Raw genomic sequence first — 13,894 nt, 5'->3', positions numbered from 1 at the left:
ATTTCCAGGAACTAAGAAGGGCCAAATTTTGTTCGAAAAAGCTGAAATATTCACACCGATAATAACGTATATTTAATTGAAGCACGTTGGGCTCGCCGGTGTGTGTGTGTGTGTGTCTCAGAAGAGCAGCGTTGCGTCTCCCCCTTTCTGCTTTTCCTATTTTTTTTTTTTAAAAGCTGTGGTGAGCAGAATAGGGGGCTGCCTGGCCCGGTCAGGAGAAGCCGGGAGGTCCCAAGCTGTGCCAAATTGTCTAGGGGAGGTGGGGGGAAAAAAAGAGCAGACTGTTTTGTTTGTAGATTGTGGCAATTTGTGCATGTCTAGGTGAACATGGCTAAAAATAACCTTTGGAAGAACAGGCGGTCAGGACCGGTATTTATTTAAAATAAAAGAGACGAGGGGTGGGTGCTTGTGGGGGGGAGGGAGGAGGGGAAAAAAAGAAAAATGTAAAGCACTTTTTTTAAAAAAAAAAAGAAAAAAAAATCAAATCCAAACAAAAAAAAAAAAAAGGTCAGAACCAAGGTTTTGTTTTATTAGCTCCCTTTTACTGTCGTGCTTTGTAAATGTCTTATTTGTGTAATAAATAAAGTCCAGTCGAGTGGAGGTGCGGGGCACTGACATCATGGAAGACCGTTCCCTCTTCTTTGCTTTGGGGAACGGGGCCCCAGCCTTGTCCTGGGACGTCCACGAGGAGGGCAAAACAAAAGGACAACAAAAACAACAACAACAACCACCCCACAATAAAATCTGGCGGGCAATGAACCCGGCGGGGCGTCGGGCAAAGGACGGGCGGGCAGCCCGCTTGCCAACCGGGGAGGAAGAGGAGCGTAATTGCGGGCGATTGGCTCACCATTTCCACTTAGGGCCTTCGATGAAAAGAAAGCCGCTGGGCCCCCTTCTCTTGGCAGGGGGAGGCCACGTCGGCCTTAATGGAGAAATTATAGGGAGAGGGTCCTCTGGCGGGGTGGGGGGGGTAAACCCAAGGGGAGCCGGGTTCTTCCTTCGCCCTCCGCCCAGCTCACTTCTTCGGCTTGAAGCCAACGCATTCGTCCCAGCCTTTCCGGCACGTCTTCACAATCCAGTCGTGCTCGTCATCATCTTAAGAGGGGGTGAGGGGGGAAACGGGTGGTAATTGTGGTAGGGGGAGACACAAAAGGAGAATTAAAATGGATTTCATTCAGGGTATGTGTGTGGGTGTGTGAGTGGCTCTCTTGGCCTTTCCTTGTCAAACTGGGGAGTTTGGGCCCAAGAGCTGAGCGAGGAACAATGAAGACTTAAAAGACATAAAAGAAGGATATTTTTTTTTTTCAAGGCAGGGCAGATAGAAAGGAAGCCCAAGGTTCCCCTCAAAGAGAAAGCAAGTGTATTTTGAGCTGGCAATGAGGCCACTCGGGTGTTGTTTTCGGTTGGTTTAGCAAGGCAGCTGGACTTGGAAACAAGCCCAAGTGAGTTTAAACTGGGTTTTTACTCCAGGTAAGTAAGCGGGCATGGAATTAGTCTAATTCCCTGCCCTGGACATGACGACAGTCTTGACTGCCTTTTAACAACTCAATTAATTTCATTTAGGTCGTTTTTCATACTGTCAAAACTTCGGCCTTTGTTAGGGGATTTCAGAAAGCACGGAGGGGTGAGCTGATGATTTAATAAATTTGAGGACCCCCGTGCATTGTTGGGGAAAGGCCGTTATAATTCACGTCCACTGATCTAAATTCCATTTTGCTTAAGCGTTAGGTGGTTAATCTGGTAACCGGTTCAAAACCGACGCGGCTTCTTTTCCTGGGTTCAGGAAACCAACTCCAGGATCCCCAATAAATATATTTTCATTCCCTTTTTATTTTGGGTCTCTGGGAATCCAGCTTGTGTCCATGTCACAATTTCCCAGTTGTGACCAAGAGGGGAGAAGGGGGTAGGAATTGAGCCCGTGGGCTACCCGTGGGTGATACTTTGGAGGGGCTAAATGTCCCTTTGCTGCTGCCCTGAGAACGTCCAGGCTGTGTGGGGCACGACTGGCCCCACTTCGCCCAGGTCGTTGGCCACAGCTCAGGGCTACCCTGAAGAAGGCAGGGCTGGATCATGCACAGCCAAGGATCCGCACAAATCTCACCTCCGGAGCTCCTGCGGTGGCTCTGGGAAAGGGTTGGGATTCTGCCCGTTGGCAGGAAGGAGAGAGCCACCTCTGCCTTCCACGCAGGACTTTTGACCAGGGAGAGAACCAGGTATGTTCCTTCTCTGGAGTGGGGGGCTTCTCCTGCTTCAGTGGTGAGGGATGCAAAGGGAAGGGGAACCCGTCCTCCATCACCCCAACTCTCTCACTGGTCTTACCGGATAGGACACGCCACCCTCCCATCCCGCGTGGGTGGGGATAGCCGAGCGAAGGGTTAATGGCTGGTCTGTGCGCTGGAGAGGAAGAGGAGGCAGGCAGGCTGCCTGCTAATCATGCCTGCCTGCTCCAGGGCTCTGAATCATCGCCGCTGCAGCTGTAGCCTCTTCAGGATGAAACAAGGAAAACTGGGTTTATTGTGCTGAATGAGTTTGGGGCTCCTCCCTGATTGTTGGTAATTGGCGGCCAGGGACTTAACAGCCTCTCCATCATGTCTTCCTGCACTCTACCTGACGGTGCAGCTAACAATTTAAATCACAGATGCCGGGTCCTGGCTCGGCAGCTGCTCGTTATCCGCCACGGGTCCCCTCGTGCCGTCCCTCACCCCGCCACACCCACCGGGGTGAGCCTGAAGAGTTGGCTTTTTTTTTTCTTTTTGTCACCCACATTTAAAACGGAATGAAAAGCCCGGACAGACTTTGATTAGTACTCCCAGACAGCAAAGTTGTAATTACCTTCCTCTTTTTAAAAAAAAAAAAAATTATTATTTTTCCTTCTTTTTTGAGCTAAGACAATTGTGGGGGCAATATTAATAGGAGCACTGAGGCTCATCCTTCGCCTCTTTTTTTTTTTTAAAAGAGGCACTGGGGGTCGGGCCGGAGGGAGGGAGAAGAGGGAGAAGCGAGAAAACAAATACTCTTTAATCAACTAGAAATTATCACCCTGGTGCAATTAGGCGCTCTGTCTTTCGTGCTGCGTATGTGTGTGTGTGTGTGTGTGTGTGTATGTGTGTGATTTTGGGGGGGAAATCCCATTGGGATGCAATTCAGTTCATCCTCTTGCAATTCAGTTCATTCTCTTTGCATCTCCCCCTTTTCAACCACCCCCACCCCCATTTGCACCCAAGGAGGAGAGTCCAGGCTGGACCTGAAAAGGGGCCGGCGCTAGACCAGGTGGCAAACCCACCCTGGATCGGCATCCTTGGCCTGCCACCCAAGGAAGGGCAGGAGAGGCACTGCATCCATGGGGAGCATCTGGATTGACTTGGGGGTTTTAAGGAAGCCTTGATGGAGTCTAGGGTTTCCTTGTTTGGTTGGAGACCTCCCAGCTCCCTTCCAATTTGGTTATTCATCTATTCAAGATGAATTTTTAGCCCGGTCCCTCAAGCCTTAAGCAAAGAGGCTGCCATGATTTAATGCTAAAGAGATGGGGAAAGTATATCTCCGTGCGTTCTTCTTCTTCCTTCCTTATCCAACACCCCGCTGATGCCATCAAGAACTCCAACCCTCCCCTCTGAAGATCTGTTGCAGGGGGGGGGGGGGTCTGGGATCCCCAGCAACCTGCCTGGGGTGCTTTCCGTAAACCTGGGGCAAAGACCGTTTCAGGTCTCCATCCCCAAAGGACATAATCTTAGGAGCAGCTCTGTGGTTAGAGCTCTCCTGGGTCCTTGTTTTGAAGTCAAACAAAAACGTTCTGAAGTGACCTGGACAATGGCTGTGCCCTGGAATAAGGACGAGTTCAATACTCGAGGGTGACCTTCAGGAAATCTCCTGGTAAAATAAAGACTGCAGCTGCAAAGCCTTCTGTGGCCGGGCCTGGCCTGGCCTGGCCTGACTGCGACTTCCAGGCTAATTGCCATCCAGAAAGTTCTCCGCAACCCTTGGCCACCAACCAGGAGTGACCCCTTAGCTGCTGGTTCCCATTTAACCGGTGCAATTACAAATTGCCCGTTAAAAGGAACTCTTCCAGCCTGGGTTGAAACGATCTGTTTGTTAATGTTACGCTTTGGATTTGATTCCCCGGCTTTGGAGGCGGCTACGTATCCGTAGCAGACAGCTCAGACCCAAACCTTTGCTTGTTGTTCTTTGGCAAGCCAGGAATTCAATCTTTGCAGGTTTCCAAGCAGTCATTATTTGAGGGCCTGGAAACCCGGAGGGGTCGGCGGGGGGGGCAAGCACCAAAGATCGTGGACTCTGCCATGGAGAAGTTGCCAAGGCACGGACCCCCTCCCACCCCTAGCCCAGCAGGGCTCTCCAAGGGAATCTGCGGAGTCCCTCCTCAAATGGGAGGGAGGTGCTTTTAGGTGGAAAGGCTGGGAAGGGAGATTTGGGACCCCGAATGCCCACAGCTGAATGCCACCAGGTCCTCCTGCTGAGCCCTCGCTAGGGCCAGGCAGTGGTTAAAAAAAAAAGTCGCCGGAAGGTGAGGAACAGCTTCTCACGATCCTGCCTATTTTACACCCGTGTCTCTTGGATCGGATGGTGAGTCTCCAAGAGCCTGACAGAAGAATCACATGTGGGCCCTTTCCTAGTCTGGCTTAAGAATGCTGCCCTTCCTCTAAAATTTAGTTGAGTTTACTTTATGGCCATTGCATCTCGTACAACGAAATCAAACATCATCTTCAGGGCGCATCATGACCATGAAAATAAACACAAACACACATCCTTCACACTCCACACATTGAACCGGCAACCCCCGACACCACACCAACACTGCACTATACAGCAGAATTCAAAAGAGCTACTGCCCTGGGATAGAAGCTGTTTTTCGGCCTATTTGTCCTTGTTTTTATTGTCCTGTACCGTCTGCCAGATGGTAATAGTTAAAAAAAAAAAAAAGGGTGCCCAGGATGAGACGGATCTTTGAGAATGTTTTGAACTTTCTTAAGGCAGCGGGAGCTCTAAAGCTCTTCCAAAGAGGGGAGAGGGCAACCCATGATCCTCTGGGCAATGACGTTAACCCTCTGGAGTGCTTTCCTATCTGCCCCTGTGCAACTGGCAAACCATACAAAAGTGCAGTAAGTTAAGATACTCTCTATAGTAGAAGGTCACCAGCAGTCTTTCATTGAGATGTTGTTTCCTGAGAAGCCTCAGGTAGTATAATCTCTGCTGGGCCATTTTGCCCACAGCTACAATGTGAGCCCCCCCAGGTCAGGTCCTCTTTTAGGGTAACACCCAGAAACTTAAAACTGGCCACTTGCTCCCCTCGGTCTCCATTGATAAGCAAGGGCTGGAGGTCTGATCTGTTCCTTCTATAGTCCACTATAAGCTCCTTGGTCTTATTGGTGTTGAGGACCAAGTTATTGTCTCCACACCACGAAAGCAAGCAAAAAATTCATCCAGGGCTGAATTAAATAAGAGCAGAGGGAGCTTCCCTGTGTCTCTCTTTGGTGACACAGATTGAGCTCAAAAAGATTTGGCATCTCCAAAGCCTCCAGTGCTGCATTACGTGCATTTCCTTCTGACTCCACACCCCAATTTTGGGCATCGCTAACTCAACAGTTCTGGAGTGCACGGCTCCATGAGGGATCTTTCTCCCCTCGGAGAGGCTCCTCCACAAAACCAGATCCTTTGAGTTCGCCTTAAGGAAGCTGCACCAAGCGGTGATTTCAGAAACAACGGCTGTGTCGATCATATGCAGTATTAACAACCAAAAGATGTAGGAGGCGGGCGGGAAAGAAAGAAAGAAAGAAAGGCGCTCATTCACCCATCTCATCTCTCTGCCGTTCAGAGGGCTGGGCGATGGGAAAACCGGCACACAACTGACACAATTTGTTTCGTTCCCGGGCCCAGGAGCAGACTCAAAAGAGCTCGCGATTAATTTCGGCATAAGCCGGAACATTCTTGCAAACAGGTCTGGCGCCCGTTCTTTGAAGAATGCACTGATTACCAACAATTTCTCGGGGCTTGCCACAAACATTATGTCTTTTGTTGTGCGAAAGAAAAAGAGGGAGGAAAAAAAAAATAGCAGAATCAACCATCTGGCAAATGCCCCAGAGCTAAAATCTTTCACACGGCTTATAATTCACAATGATTAAATATACAAAAGCAGAAAAGAGGAAGAAGGGGAGAAAAAAAAAGAGAGAGAGAGAGAGTTAAAAAAAAAAAAAAAAAGAAAGAAAAAAGAAAACCGGAGGACTTTCATTGCTTGATCAAAACCCAACGCCATCCGCGAAAAAAGTATCCGAGCAGACACACTTATTTATTTCCTTCCAGGCTAATAGTTTCAATTTGCGACTTGCAAAGTGGCCATTTGAACCCGTCACAGCTAATGGGGCCTGGGTGTCACAGGCCATTTCCTGCCCTGTTTGTCAGGGGGCCAGGCGCTGCTCTCGAGGGGCAACCGGCAGCGATGCCAGGCAGGGCCGGGCAGAGAGAAAGGAATTCAGGGCTGCAAAAGGGCCACGGAGGAGCAGAAACAGAGGGCAGGGGAAAAAAAATCTTAGAATGGAAAGGGCTCGTTCAAGGCCGAAGACCTGGGTTCAAGTCTTCGCAATGCCTCTTTCGAACCCCAGACGGAGGCGGAGCTTAGTTTCTCTCCGGGTGGGTCTATCTGCTCTCGAAAGCCTGGGCGTGTTCCTAAATATTTCCTGCCATCTGTTTTTGATGCTTCCAGAGCTGGCCAGTCGCCTGCCAGGGTTTTCCTGCCTTTCCGGCAAAGGAGCAGTTCTGGATGTGTTCCCTCGCCCGGCTGACCATTTCCTTGCACGCTCGCCCCCCCCCCCTCTCTTGTCACCTCGGTGGCCCCCTCCAGCCTTGGAAGACCCTCTGGGGAGGGCGGCTGTTCCTTGAAGGGCAGACAAATGCTGGTCGTTTCCAATTGTATCCGTGGCCTTAAAGGAAGGGATGGGCTTTGGCACCAGATCGCATCTTCACACCCAGAGGGAGGGGGAGGGAAGGGGGCCACGCTCCTGCACAACGCCCAGATGCCCTCTTGCAAAGCGGATTCGCACAATGGGCCACTTATGATTGTGGCTGAGTCTCTCTCTCTCTCTCTCTCTCTCTCAATCCTGCATTGGGAATTCCTGTGTTTATCTCACTCCTCACGAGTGTTGACCCCGGGTCCAGGAGCTTGGTCTGATGGCACCCAGAGGCATGGTGATTAGGCTGTCGTAGGAGAGATGGCCCAGTCCCAGCTATGGCAAAGTTCTAGAGGTGTTCCAGGACCGATCCCGCCAACCCCGTCAAGGTCATGGCCTATCCTTCTAGTGGAGCGTCTCTAGAGTCCAACCTACCTTCAAGGGTCTTAAGAAGGCTGATCTGAAGGGCCCTGATTCCTCCCCACTCCCAAACAGTGGGCCAAGGGGCCACTGGTGGTCCTTGAGAAAATTTGGGTGGTCCGCAGAGAAATGCCACCCCCAAAGCAATTAATCCAGGCTGCGCGGGCACATATAAGGCTTGTGGTGCTTGCACTGCGAATAACATGAGGTAGTGAGGGGAGGGGAGAAAGGGCAGAAGAGGGGGAACTTGCCCCACTCACCCCACGCGCCTGGCCTGGCCACCGGGCTGCTTCTTTCCGCTTCTTTCTTCTGCTTTTGGCTGCACGCAAGGAAAGCAGCCAAAGTCTTTCTTTCTCTCCCCCAAACTCTGCCAGAAATGTGTCTTTGGGACCCTGCAAGGCCTCCTGCTCCAAGAAGCTGCGCCAGCAAAGACTCATTTCTGGTGGAGTTTGGGGGAGAGAAAGAAAGATTTCTGCTGCTCCTGCTGTTTTCCTTGCATGAAGCCAAAAGTCTCTCCCTCTCTCTCTCCCCCTGAGAACGGAGCTGGAGACGGTATCCTGCGATCCCAAATAAAGAATGATGGATTGGTAGGAAAACGGGGTGGGGAATTTTCCTACAGACTTTTTTGGGGGATTTTCCCAGGGTCTCTGGGATTTAAAATTATGAGTTTGGTGGTCCCTGAGATCCAAAAGGTTGGCAACCCCTGATCTGAAGGACTCCAAGACTTGGGCTGGTCTGCCCAAGGGTGACGGGGACTTCCGCCTTGCTGATTGTGCAGCCCCTGCAACCGGTTCCAGGTGGGAAGGGATCCGCAGGAGAAGGGCCTACCTGCATTTCTCAGAAAGCGGTGCCGGTAATCCACCACCACTCTGGTGTTCGGGTTGTAGAAACCATCTCCGCAGTCGTAGCAGCTGGTGGGAATGCGCCGGGGAGGATCCAGGTCGGTCAGCTGGGAAATCCCTTGGAAAGAGAAACCGAGGAAGAGGAGGAGGTGAGAAACGAAAACCCTGAAGAAATAGCCCAACGTTTACTGCTTTGTACCAGGAGCTCCGATTGTGACTCTTTTGGGGTCTCCCAACCAGAGGGGAGAAGGTCTACCCACCTCCCAAAGAGGGGAAGTATCAGTCATTCCATCATCGGGCTGATTCAAGGCTGTACCTGCTGGCTTCAGGCCGTTGCAGATTTCTGTGTAAAACCTCCGGTCGTAGCCATCGCAGTAATGCCACTTGTTGTCTTTATATTCCAAACCATCAGAGAAGGTGTATTTCCCCTGCCGGGCCAAATTCAGAGTTAAGGTTGAGCAGAACCAAGCATTGAGATCCAACTTCCTGTTTCTTGGTTGTATTTTGGTTTAAGGATGCCGCCCGAGCCCTCAAGGATGGCTTCTTCTCCTTCTCGGGTTATGTGAATGAACCTGCTTATCAAGCGGTCATCAATGATAAATCTGTTTTATCAAACCCAGGAAACAGAGCAACAAGGCAGGTAGAAGAAGCAAGACACCCTACGGAGAAGAGCCAGGTGTGGGCACTTCTGAAGAGGATGGACATCTTTGAAGGACATTTAAGGTCCGTCCAGCCCCTGGTCCTAAAAGGTCCTTATGGGGCAATCCATTCTGGATCCATTCCCCAGCATCGTCTTAGCACAGGATGTGCACCAAGCCACTCTTGATTTGTGGGTGTAGGAAGCACAACGTGCTTGGGACTCTCACCCAGGAAGACATCTGGCAAGGCTTCAGAAATGGAGGAGAAAGGATGGCTCCCCATAGGCCCAGATGGGTCGACATCCTCTCCCTCCAGGAGATCATCGCTCAAGGACCCCAGAGGCTCCCGGATCCCCCTGGCGGACTCCATACCTCCACACAGATGCCTTTGTCCCAAATCCCTTCGTATTTGCTGCCGCCGGGGAAGTAGAGGGTTCCTTTCCCATGGAACATCCCGTCCTTCATCTCGCCCTCGTACTTGGTGTCGGTGGGGAGGGTGTAGGTCCCCGTTCCTTCCAACCTGGGGGGAGCCCAGAGGGAATGTCAGGCATCCCATTCTTACACCTCTCTCCAACCACAAAGCCCCTCGCCCACCCACCCACCTAGCCCTTCCCTGCCCAGGTGGGGGCTTCACCCTCATGCAAGGAAGCAATAGGCCTATGCGTTGCCCCCCCCTCCCCTAATCATCATATATCAAACGAGGAGGGGAGACTATGATGCATTGGACCTATTAATAGGCAGGGATAACGGCCCCCATCGCCCCCCAAGCCCCCACCCCCCGTCTTGCCCTTAAGAGCATTATCGACACAGTCCTGCATAAGCTTTAGGGGTGATTTATGGTTTATTTAGCGTTGCATATTAACGGACCGCGTCCCCCAGCCGAGTCTTTACGGGGGCAGCCCGCATCTGCCGGGCATTCGTGCCAGGCACCCTCCTTTACACGCGAACAGAGGCTCCCCGCTGCAACCTCCGCCTAAGACGTGTGCACCACCCCCCACCCCCACTCTGCAACCTTTAGGCGGGGAGGGGGCGGAGGCTGGACCCCGGTTCCCCAAAGGGGCGCGTCCCCACGTGCACCTGCCGTTGACGCGCTGCCCGCGGTAGAAGCTGCCCGTGTACTGCATGGCGCGGCGGGGCTGGGGCGCGCAGGCGCGCGCGTCTCCGTCGCCTAGGCAACGCGGGGGCGGGGCGGGCGGGGCGGGGCCCACAGCGGGGCGTCTGCGCCTGCGTGGCGGGGGAAAAGGGGGAAGGAGCATGCGCAGTGGCGGCCTGAGGCCCTGCGGCGGCATCGGCGAAGGGGAGTTCAAGGTGCGGCGCTTCTGCGACCATGGCGGGCCTGATGGAGGTGCCCTCGATGGAGGAGCTGGACGTGCCGGAGGTGAGCCGCCCCGCTGCTCCCCGGAGCGCCCAGCCCCAAGCGCTGCCTCAGTTTCCCCACTCGCCTGACCTCCCGTGACCTTTGACCCCCGGGTTGACCTCCCCAAGCCCCTCTTGGGGGTCACTCTTCCCCAGGGGGTCAATATCCAGGTCTGGACCTGCAACCCCCTCTCCCCAATTCTCTTGAAGCCTCCCCCCCCTTTATTTAACAAGCAAACAAATAAATAAGATTTTTTTTTTTTGCAAAAATTATTCATTTCCTGCAGTTTCAGAGCTTTTGAGAGTTTTATCCTTCTCCCAGCAAGCATCTGACAGCCAGCAGGAAGATTGCACTGGCTAAGATGGGAGCGCAGTAAATTTTGCAAGCAAGCAAAACAAAAATAAATAAAACAAAACAAGCAAATCCCCCCCCCCCCAAAAAAATTGTTACGTGGACTTTCACAACTTAAATTTGTAGTCCTTCTCCTGGCATGGATTTGACAACCAGCAGGAAGATTATATTTGAAGGGAAGGTGAGGAAAGGAATAAAATAAGAATTGATGAACAACCAGGCTGCACAATCTGGGATATTCATGAACTTTATTCATTAATCAAATTTATATAACCATCTCACCCACTTTGGCATGTGCAAGAAGAGATAAAAAGGAAGCTTATGAACACTGCAGGTGCAATTATAAAAGACCACAGAAATATCAATGTTCTTAAATAATAAAGTTCTTAAAATGCAAACAAATAAATATCCTAAATATTGTGACCCTATTGAGGGGCCCCTGTTGGAGAAGAGGGGATGAGCAGAGGCTTCTCATGGTTTTAAACCACCCCACTCTCTTATGTAGCTGAAAGGTATTTATTTGTGTGCGTTACGAATCGTTGATGCCCTTGAAGGCCTGCAAGATGGCAACGTTGACTTCCTCGCTTGCTCCTCAGCTGCCGGTTGGCACCGCGGTCCTGAAGGCCGGTGCCCACCACTATGGCTCGCAGTGTGACCAGATCAACAAGGAGTTCATGCTGTGCCGTTGGGAGGAGAGGGACCCACGGAAGTGCTTGAAGGAGGGCCGGGCCGTCAGCAAGTGCGCTGTGGACTTTTTCAAGTGAGCCTGGCACGGGGAGGGCTCTGGGACTCCGGGCTGGGTCATGCTCTGAGGGCCTCGAAGGGAATTGTTATTAATAAAGGAGAATGTTTGTAGCTCAGGGTTGAAGTGAGTTGTATTAATGGTTTGTCACACAGCCAGATGTTCAGGCTGGATTTGCCATTTTAACCGACCTATTGAAACCTTCCCAAAGTCCTAAGATAGGCAGATGTGGATGCTTGATGGTGTTAACAGCAGTTTGTCAGCTGTTCCAAGCAAAGTTGCCTTCTGCAATTGACCAATAGAGATATTGTCAATGCCGACAGTACTCAAATAATATATTAGTATGGTGTGTGGCACAGGTATTTGAACTGGAATTGGCATTTTTGTCCATCTGTTGAGTCCTTCCTAAGATGGGCAGATGTTCTTGTTTGATGGTGTGAAAAATCTGGTCGCAGGATGTCAGCTGTTCCAAGCAAAGCTGCCTTCCGCAATTGACCAGTGGTGATTTTGTCAATGTCGATGAAGTTCAAGTGGGGCTCCAGATGTTTTGGGGTTGTGTACCCAGGTTGTTATTTAATGCACCAGTCTTCCGTTCTTATTCTTGCCTGGGTGTCAACGTTCGGAATGTCTTGCAACCTTTTATTCCGTTAACCAAACGCGGCGGCCTCCTCTGGTTTTTTTGCAGGCAGGTCAAGCTGCATTGCGCCGAGCCCTTCAACGAATACTGGAACTGTCTCGACAAGTCCAACACGTTGAAGCTTCGTCAGTGTCGGAAGCAGCAGCAGCTCTTCGATGATTGCGTGCTGGACAAGCTGGGCTGGGTGAGGCCAGAGCTGGGTCAGCTGTCAAAGGTAAACAAAGACCGTCCGTGTCTCTCTGGAGGCATGTCCTCGTGGTCAGTGGACCAAGTGCTCACTGCTGTTTCCCACCATCTCCAATCACGCGGAGATCCCCTTCCTCTGTTCCCATTGCAGCTCTGAGAATGTGGTAAGACTGAGTTCACTTTCCTCTTTGTTAGGATGCATGAGGCTGTGGAGCGTGGCCAGGTTAAACCAGCCCTTTAAGGGGGTGACGGGTTTCTGGCATGTGAAAGCCAGGGGTCTAACTCCCCTCTTTCTGACCCTGCCAGGCATATTTTTGTGCTGACAGAGCTAGCAGTTTTGCACGTGAGTTGGTGAGGTAGGAAGACGTTTGCTCGGAAAGGATCTGTGTAACAGCCAGGGCAGTTGGAAGCAGTTGTCCCTCAAGTAGCCGCCTCTGTTAATTGCAAAGGATGTCTTGGAAGATAGAGGCAGGGAATGGATGGCTGCTTTTTAGCTATATTATGCTGCAGTTATCCTGGACCTGATGCTCCCTCCCAGTTTGGCTTTGTAGGAGTCTGGCCTATAATAGGTCAGTTTCAATGTAGGTTTTGAGTTCCTTTTCTGTACCTCTTTTGCCCTTGTGGGCCTATCTTGTAATTTGCTCAGTTAAAACTCTGGCTACTTTATAGTCTAGTTTGAGGTGCGGAGTGTTTCCAGAGGACCCCTTCCTGCTTCCATGTCTCGTTGTATGGCTGTGTTTTGGGGGTTGGTTCACAGGGTTGCAGAGCAGCCTCTTCCCGTGTTGCATGCCAGCAAAGGGGCCTTACATTCTGGCGTGTTTATCAGATCTTGACCCAGCTTTCCAACCGAGGGTAAGAGGAGAATATTTACAGAGGCCCATTTAGTCTGACCCGAGTAGGAAATACTGGGGCAGGAGATCCTGTGTCTTAACTGCCTCTAAACCAGCTTCAGGCGTCCTTCCCTGCTCTTTCCCTCCACTTCCCTTCTGAAATGCCTTTTTCCCTTGCAGCGCTTCCGTCCCTTCCGCTCAGCAAGAACTTCCCGTGTGATTCTTCCCTTTCCAGGTCACTAAAGTGAAGACCGACCGTCCCCTCCCCGAGAACCCCTGCCATTCCCGAACGAGAGCGCCAGCCAACCTGCCAACCGAAGGCGAATACAAGCCTGCGAAATACGGTCACCGAGGTTATTTCTGGAGTTGGTAGAGGGGGAAAAAAAAAATTTGCACTTCTGCACGTACACCAGCCATGGAAGAAAACCGTGAGGTTTTTTTTTTGGTGGACCGTAGATTACACTTCGTTGGTGTTGGATGGATCTTACCTGTACCCAACAGTCATTAAATGCATATTCTTTGAGCGGTCCGACTTTTCATGCTTTCTTCTCATGTGTTTGTTTGAAATAGACGAGTACAGAAACGTTCTCTGTAACCCTGGAATCAGCCTCCCTGGGCAGCAGTGAGGAAGGCGTCTAATGGGGTTTAAGGAGATTATTATGGATTTCTTAACGCCCATCTTCTTGGGACAAACCAAGGGGATCTGCCTTTTCCTCCTTGCCCGCTGATCTTTGACTTTCTGAGCGTTGTCGCACGTTATTTTGAGCCTCGCTCTCAGTCCTTTTCACACAACCATTCATCCCAGCCTTGAAGGGGTTCTTGCGGTCTGCAGTGAGATTAACCTACCGCTTCCTTCCATATTTCTGGGATCCACACGGTGAAGACCTGTATCTCTATCCTGCTAAGATTTGGTTCTATTTCTGGGAATCTCCTCATCCACATTAACTGACATTAAGGCTTTCAACTGCCCTCCTCTTGGTTCACAATACTCCCTC

The 13,894-nt window shown here is 51.2% G+C and overlaps 2 protein-coding genes across 3 annotated transcripts; one reads left to right on the top strand and one right to left on the bottom strand.

The window, feature by feature from the left end:
• Positions 1-465: 465 nt before the first annotated feature.
• On the bottom strand, positions 466-9,937 carry MORN5 (MORN repeat containing 5). Of its 2 annotated transcripts, none has more exons than XM_026685829.2 (5): positions 9,874-9,937; positions 9,169-9,316; positions 8,475-8,586; positions 8,145-8,276; positions 466-1,095 (listed from the first exon to the last, which is right to left on the bottom strand). In XM_026685829.2, the coding sequence occupies exons 1-5, from the start codon at positions 9,918-9,920 to the stop codon at positions 1,016-1,018; spliced, it is 519 nt and encodes a 172-aa protein (XP_026541614.2). In that variant the 5' UTR covers positions 9,921-9,937; the 3' UTR covers positions 466-1,015. The 2 variants fall into 2 exon arrangements, with proteins under 2 accessions (XP_026541614.2, XP_087800085.1); XM_087943959.1 differs by having other exon boundaries at positions 869-1,095; positions 9,809-9,920.
• An 86-nt stretch (positions 9,938-10,023) lies between these two features.
• On the top strand, positions 10,024-13,422 carry NDUFA8 (NADH:ubiquinone oxidoreductase subunit A8). The gene is made up of 4 exons (XM_026685827.2): positions 10,024-10,174; positions 11,101-11,264; positions 11,932-12,097; positions 13,135-13,422. Exons 1-4 carry the CDS (start codon positions 10,124-10,126, stop codon positions 13,270-13,272), a joined length of 519 nt encoding a protein of 172 aa, XP_026541612.1. The 5' UTR covers positions 10,024-10,123; the 3' UTR covers positions 13,273-13,422.
• Positions 13,423-13,894: the final 472 nt, after the last annotated feature.

Source organism: Notechis scutatus, chromosome 15 (assembly GCF_049901735.1).
Source record: "Notechis scutatus isolate UNSWTSFEM ecotype Mainland chromosome 15, rNotScu1.2, whole genome shotgun sequence".
NCBI lineage: Eukaryota > Metazoa > Chordata > Lepidosauria > Squamata > Elapidae > Notechis > Notechis scutatus.
Note: the sequence above shows the minus strand (reverse complement) of the source record. Positions and strands in the feature narration are given on the sequence as shown.